This window comes from Salmo salar, chromosome 18 (genome assembly GCF_965601325.2).
Source record: "Salmo salar chromosome 18, fSalSal1, whole genome shotgun sequence".
Lineage (NCBI taxonomy): Eukaryota > Metazoa > Chordata > Actinopteri > Salmoniformes > Salmonidae > Salmo > Salmo salar.
Window position 1 is genome coordinate 68,548,397 of NC_138308.1, and position 7,974 is coordinate 68,556,370.

At 43.7% G+C, this 7,974-nt stretch overlaps 1 protein-coding gene across 2 annotated transcripts in view; it reads right to left on the reverse strand.

Annotated features, from left to right (window-relative positions):
- LOC106577495 (actin filament-associated protein 1) overlaps window positions 1–2,442 on the reverse strand; it is a 117,773-nt gene extending 115,331 nt beyond the window's left edge. The window contains exon 1 of one of the 2 annotated variants that reach the window (XM_045701280.2): window positions 2,122–2,442. In XM_045701280.2, coding sequence (XP_045557236.1) covers window positions 2,122–2,203 — 82 coding nt within the window. In that variant the 5' untranslated portion in view covers window positions 2,204–2,442. The remainder of the gene's footprint in view (window positions 1–2,121) is intronic. The other variant, XM_045701282.2, reaches the window with a different exon arrangement.
- Between the last annotated feature and the right edge of the window lie 5,532 nt (window positions 2,443–7,974).

The window sequence follows — 7,974 nt, forward strand, 5'->3', positions numbered from 1 at the left end:
CGGCTTAATGGAACCAACTGCCAGAAATCTCAGTCGATTACTGTAAGATGTAGGATGAGAATTTGCTGCCCGCGCTACAGACGGCTATATCGGCCCGCTAATACAGGACTAGTAAAGGCCCAGAGCACTACTTTTGTGAGATTCTTTTTTATAGATAACTTTTTTTATTTTTTATATTCCGATTTTTAGGGGGTGCTGCAGCACCCTCAGCACCCCTAATTCCCGCTGCTATGGACAGGGGATCAAGGTTTCACCTCAGATTCAACTCAAAACCATACCACCCATATTCTGACCTGCCCTGACACACATTTTTACGGGAAATTACCCACTGAGGCCCTGCTACACAATAGCTGCTACTTCTTGTGTATCAATCAGGACATGGGACAAGAAAGTTGTCGCAGGGGACCTACGGTACGTGTGTGCTCCACGGCCATTGTCGCCCTCTCCCAGGTTGTGTAAGGTAGTGTTTGTCCCAAATGACACCCTATTCCCTATGTAGTGCACTACTTTTGACCAGAGCACTACAAAGTGAATAGGATGCCATTTGGGATGCAAAAAAGAGAGTTGGTCCAATACTGCGGCCAAAGAGCTTGCAGGATGTATACAGTAGGTCTGCCTTCCATTGTCCATTGTTACAGGGACTGCCTGCCTGGACTGACTGTGGTGGATTGGCTTTGGCTTCCATAAAGAGCTGGGGAAATACCGAGCCTCAGGCACACACAATTAGGGGTAAAAATAAAACAAAGGCAGTAGAAGTAAAGGTTCCAGGGATTATTTTTCCAACAAGTTCCTTGTAAACAATCCGGACTGGGGGATACAGGTCGGCTAAGGTAGAGATGGAGACTATAGATAGGCCCAATGGCCCACATAAAATACAAACGGTGTTAAAACATTTTTAATCCAATATTTAATAAATGGCCCAGGTCATGTTAAGTGTCATTTCCAGTTATTGCTTATCCCTTCAAAAGGTGCCCCTTCCTAAACATGTAGTCTGATTAATCCAAACCCAACAGATTTTTCCCATCCTGTGCCCCATTATATTTGATTCATTGGATTTGTTCTAAATAACTGAGCTTCTTGACCCCCCCCCCCCCCCCCTCCCTCCCTCCCTCCCTCCAGCCATTCAGTCTCAGTTCGCAGCAGGAGTGGCTGCTGCAGGGTGCCAGACCAGCTGATCCATAACATGCTGCATCTCAATAGTCTTACTCTTAAGCGTTTCCTTTCCTTGTTCCATGCCCTTCGTCTTTACCCATCTGAAACTACAGGCTAGTTAAAAGCAATATGGTTCTAGTGATTGAGGGGGTACGGCAGGATTGGAACTTGAACCGGCCACTCTGTGGTTTCTGGGTAAATTCACCATCTGTGCCATAAAAGCCAAAGCTTTTTGGCATAAACAGTAGGCTTTACACACACTGGGAGGCTACATGGAATGATGCTTTTGGGCAAAATTTGCTTCCACCTGTACAATTTCTGTGTCAGTTCACATGGAGGAAATAATACAATTATAGGAAAGAATACAATGACAGGAAGCAAATGTAGTCCTTTGATACACCTACACAGTGTCCCAGGCAATGAGGTATGGTCACGGGTACCATACCGTCTGAGTTCATTAGTCTGTCAATTAATCACGCTGCAACCTGCTCATCCTCGCCAGGCAGGACCCCCCGTTGGTCTACACCTCGTGTTCCTTTGTGTTCTGCCTCTCCATCCCTCATAGCAACCTTATTCATGTTGTTGTAGCAAGAATACTTTGACCATTTATATTGAAACGCTCAATTGGAGTTGAGTCAGACGAGACAAATAATTTTATTCTCACGAGAAAAAAAAAACAGGCAGAGAAACAATCTATACGGAAGTATTATGCCAAAACAAGGGGAAAAAAACAAACAACGCCACGAACTGATATTGTTTACATAATACATTGGAAAATTCAACAGCAAAACACCTTATATTTTCCCCAAACACAAACGATACACACCCTTCAAGATGATAGCAAGCTATGCTACTGTATAAACATGGTTACAAGCGCGTTGTTTTATTAGACTACAATTATCTCAACAAACACGGACAGAATAACAATGAATGAAAGTGGAATTATAGGCGTTAAACAAAAATGCTTACCTTTTCCGTTTTTGTCCATGTCGCCTAGATACTTCCAGGGTGTGTACTTATCCTGTATAGTAAGCAAGCTGTGGACTCTCATGCGTCTCTCTTCCCTAGTGTAGTGCTCCTTGCTTCCTTTCCCTTAGTGATGGGTCATTGGCGAACGAACGGATCTTTTTGGTGAATGTTGGAACCGAATTGCATCGGTGAAAGAGACGTTCATTTTGGCTGCCTGATTTGCACACTACTGCTTTTTGAGCTCAAAACAATGTTTTTTTTTGCAGTTAAGTTACAACATAATTACCGGTATCTAAAGAGGGTGAATCCTCACTGCAGAAACAATACATAGTGGGGAGAGGAGAGCGCGTCAATCTGGTCCACGCTGATTTTTTTTTTTTTTGCTGGCCATTTAATAATTTGGCATGGTAAAACTGTATTGAAACGCGCATTTCACGATCTGACATAATGGTAGCCTACCTTTTGTGCTGTACATTGGAGATTGGCATTTATTTCATGGTTCTATGTTGTTTTTTAAGCATTTTGAACGAAGAGCCGTTTGGGAGCCAAATGAGCCGACTCTTTTACGTGAACGGAGCCAAATGAGCCGGCTCACCAAAAAAAATCGAAATGCCCATCGCTACTTTCCGTGGGTGAGGGGACAGAAGGCTATTCCAGCTGTCAAGAACACAGACGAGATGGACAGAGTAGTAGCCAATCGCAGCCGTAGCTTACAAGGGCTTTCCCAATCACAGATAATAAGGGGTGGGGGTCTTTGCTTTTCAAATAGCCAGTCTAGTGGATTTGAGGCAGCTGATATAATAACTATCTATCAACATATAGGCTTATCAAGATAATAAATAGACTAACACAGAATGGCAGTTTGCTCAACTCTGTACTCTCCGATTTACTCTACAGGCTATGCGAAACCATGATGAATCAAATGACAACAATGATTCACTTCCTTTCGTTAGCACCTGTTTCAACATAATAGATTCATAGTGTGGAAAAATCATTCAGTAGCCAGACTGCACCCAGAAATCTTCTTTCCTTTGTACCAGAGCAACAAATTAGACAAAGTTACATATTTGTTCACTGGGTTTAAACCGGATGTCCTGCTCTAATTTAATTTAGAGACAGACTAAATCACATGCGTCAAAACACATTCCACGGAGGGCCAAGTGTCTGTGGGTTTTCGCTCCTCCCTTGTACTTGATTGATGAATTAAGGTCACTGATTAGCAAGGAACTCCCCTCGCCTAGTTGTCTAGGTCTTAAATGAAAGGAACAACCAAAAACCAGAAGACAAAAGGCCCTCCATGGAATGAGTTTGACACCTCTGGACTAAATGAATATAAACCAGGTCTCTCCAGCCCTATTCTTGGAGAGCTACCCTACTGTAGTTTTTCACTGCAACTCCAGTTGTAACTGACCAGATTCAGCATATGAACTAGCTAATTCTCTAACTCTCCTTCCGCGGCCTCCAACTGCTCTTAAATACAAGTAAAACTAAATGCATGTGTAATACCCTTGTTTGAACCAAGTATTGAGCTTATTTGTTATAATTAATTGGTATTATATTTAAAAGATGATTGAATTGCTCCTAAACTGTAATGTTAATGCATTATGCTTTTTGAAGAAATATTTATTTAATGTATAAGTGAATAGTTTGATTTACTTTGAAGTTTAGGTTTTGACCAATAAGGTCGCTTGTTAAGCTGTGGCTAATGGGAGTTGACCTGGTTAACGGGAGGCCTGGGAAAAAAGAGAGGGAAAAAGACGTTGATAAAAGGATGGACGTTTTACCTTAGGGCGGTTGGTGAAGAAAAATTATAAAAGAAGACGACAGAACTATAACAAAACCCCATACCTACTAATACATGAAGGGAAATACCAATTTTATTTTATAAAAGAGTTGTTATAATTTTGTTAAAACTTAGTAAAGACTGAAGCTACTGTCTCTTCTTGGAGGTATTTGCCAGCCTTGAGGTTAGCCTAGCATCGTGTGACACCGAGAGATAATTGCTTGGGAAGCTTAACGAGTTTGTGTCCCCATGGGATATCGGTTACGGCTAAGGAGTACTGTCTGCATGGGTAGCTGTGCTTGCCTTGGACTTTGTGAGGAAACCTGCATGGAACTGCCATACTTCGCTGAGGGAATATCTACTAAGTAGTGAGTAACCACAACGTGAGGTTCTTCTGGATATTTTTGGGTGTTGTAATTTTTGGGTGTCGTCAAGCAAACTTGAAATAATTTGGACACGGGTTCTGCACGACTCATTGGGGTTTATTATTTTTTTATTTCTTTTGATGTTGTGTCTGAAAATGTATTTGTGTTTGAAAATGTTTTATTACACATATGGAACCTTATGTATGTTGCCTTGGTGGAGTCATTGATTGTTTCAATTTAATTTAATCAATGGGATGGTTTATCCTGATTCAATAACAGAAACCTATAATCATTTCATCTGAAGTTAATACCCTATTGTCATAACCCTAGATAGTTTACAATAAGAATTCTTATTGGAGATGTCCTTCTCACCTAACATCCCATGCTGTTGAGATACTCTACATAAGTTAATATTTTGAGAGTCATATTCGAGCCTGGTGAGATGGTTACACATGCTCTTCAACCGATCGCTGCCCGCACCTGCCCGCCCATCCAGCATCACTACTCTTGACGGTTCTTACTTAGAATATGTGGACAACTACAAATACCTAGGTGTCTGGTTAGACTGTAAGCTCTCCTTCCAGACTCACATCAAACATCTCCAATCCAAAGTTAAATCTAGAATTGGCTTCCTATTTCGCAACAAACTATCCTTCACTCATGCTGCCAAACATACCCTCGTAAAACTGACCATCCTACCGATCCTCGACTTCGGCGATGTAATTTACAAAATAGCCTCCAATACCCTACTCAACAAATTGGATGCAGTCTATCACAGTGCCATCCGTTTTGCCACCAAAGCCCCATATACTACCCACCACTGCAACCTGTACGCTCTCGTTGGCTGGCCCTCGCTTCATTCTCGTCGCCAAACCCACTGGCTCCAGGTCATCTACAAGACCCTGCTAGGTAAAGTCCCCCCTTATCTCAGCTCACTGGTCACCATAGCAGCACCCACCTGTAGCACACGCTCCAGCAGGTATATCTCTCTGGTCACCCCCAAAGCCAATTCCTCCTTTGGCCGTCTCTCCTTCCAGTTCTCTGCTGCCAATGACTGGAACGAACTACAACAATCTCTGAAACTGGAAACGCTTATCTCCCTCACTAGCTTTAAGCTCCAGCTGTCAGAGCAGCTCACAGATCACTGCACCTGTACATAGCCCATCTATAATTTAGCCCAAACAACTACCTCTTCCCCAATGTACACTGCTCAAAAAAATAAAGGGAACACTTAAACAACACAATGTAACTCCAAGTCAATCACACTTCTGTGAAATCAAACTGTCTACTTAGGAAGCAACACTGATTGACAATAAATGTCACATGCTGATGTGCAAACGGAATAGACAACAGGTGGAAATTATAGGCAATTAGCAAGACACCCCCAATAAAGGAGTGGTTCTGCAGGTGGGGACCACAGACCACTTCTCAGTTCCTATGCTTCCTGGCTGATGTTTTGGTCACTTTTGAATGCTGGCGGTGCTTTCACTCTAGTGGTAGCATGAGACAGAGTCTACAACCCACACAAGTGGCTCAGGTAGTGCAGCTCATCCAGGATGGCACATCAATGCGAGCTGTGGCAAGAAGGTTTGCTGTGTCTGTCAGCGTAATGTCCAGAGCATGGAGGTGCTACCAGGAGACAGGCCAGTACATCAGGAGACGTGGAGGAGGCCGTAGGAGGGCAACAACCCAGCAGCAGGACCGCTACCTCCGCCTTTGTGCAAGGAGGAGCAGGAGAAGCACTGCCAGAGCCCTGCAAAATGACCTCCAGCAGGCCACAAATGTGCATGTGTCTGCTCAAACGGTCAGACACAGACTCCATGAGGGTGGTATGAGGGCCCGACGTCCACAGGTGGGGGTTGTGCTTACAGCCCAACACCGTGCAGGACGTTTGGCATTTGCCAGAGAACACCAAGATTGGCAAATTCGCTACTGGCGCCCTGTGCTCTTCACAGATGAAAGCAGGTTCACACTGAGCACGTGACAGTCTGGAGACGCGGTGGAGAACATTCTGCTGCCTGCAACATCCTCCAGCATGACCGGTTTGGCGGTGGGTCAGTCATGGTGTGGGGTGGCATTTCTTTGGGGGGCCGCACAGCCCTCCATGTGCTCGCCAGAGGTAGCCTGACTGCCATTAGGTACCGAGATGAGATCCTCAGACCCCTTGTGAGACCATATGCTGGTGCGGTTGTCCCTGGGTTCATCCTAATGCAAGACAATGCTAGACCTCATGTGGCTGGAGTGTGTCAGCAGTTCCTACAAGAGGAAGGCATTGATGCTATGGACTGGCCCGCACGTTCCCCAGACCTGAATCCAATTGAGCACATCTGGGACATCATGTCTCGCTCCATCCACCAACGCCACATTGCACCACAGACTGTCCAGGAATTGGCGGATGCTTTAGTCCAGGTCTGGGAGGAGATCCCTCAGGAGACCATCCGCCACCTCATAAGGAGCATGCCCAGGTGTTGTAGGGATGTCATACAGGCATGTGGAGGCCACACACACTACTGAGCCTCATTTTGACTTGTTTTAAGGACATTACATCAAAGTTGGATCAGCCTGTAGTGTGGTTTTCCACTTTAATTTTGAGTGTGACTCCAAATCCAGACCTCCATGGGTTGATAAATTGGATTTCCATTGATTATTTTTGTGTGATTTTGTTGTCAGCACATTCAACTATGTAAAGAAAAAAGTATTTAATAAGATTATTTCTTTCATTCAGATCTAGGATGTGTTGTTTAAGTGTTCCCTTTATTTTTTTGAGCAGTATATTTTATTTTGCTCCTTTGCACCCCATTTATTCTATTTCTACTTTGCACTGCTTTGCTTTATCTTGGCCAGGTCGCAATTGTAAATGAGAACTTGTTCTCAACTTGCCTACCTGGTTAAATAAAGGCGAAATGAAAATAAATAAATAAAATAAAAATTATTAGAATCAGGTACGCTGGATTAGGAACAGGGTTGGAGAACAGGGAACAGGGTTGGAGAGCCCTGATATTAACCAATAAGGATGTCTGTTGTGTCTGGAACAAACTTTCCTCACACCAGAAGAGACTGTCATGTATAGTGGGGGGAAAAAGTATTTGATCCCCTGCTGATTTTGTATGTTTGCCCGCTTACAAAGAAATGATCAGTCTATACTTTTAATGGTAGGTTTATTTGAACAGTGAGAGACAGAATAACCAAAAAAAAATCCAGAAAAACGTTTGTCAAAAATGTTATGAAATGATTTGCATTTTAATGAGGGAAATAAGTATTTGACCCCTCTGCAAAACATGACTTAGTACTTGGTGGCAAAACCCTTGTTGGCAATCACAGAGGTCAGACGTTTCTTGTAGTTTGCACAAATCTCAGGAGGGATTTTGTCCCACTCCTCTTTGCAGATCTTCTCCAAGTCATTAAGGTTTCGAGGCTGACGTTTGGCAACTCAAACCTTCAGCTCCCTCCACAGATTTTCTATGGGATTAAGGTCTGGAGACTGGCTAGGCGACTCCAGGACTTTAATGTGCTTCTTCTTGAGCCACTCCTTTGTTGCCTTGGCCGTGTGTTTTGGGTCATTGTCATGCTGGAATACCCATCCACGATCCATTTTCAATGCCCTGGCTGGGGGAAGGATGTTATCACCCAAGATTTGACGGTACATGGCCCCGTACATCGTCCCTTTGATGCGGTGAGATTGTCCTGTCCCCTTAGCAGAAAAAC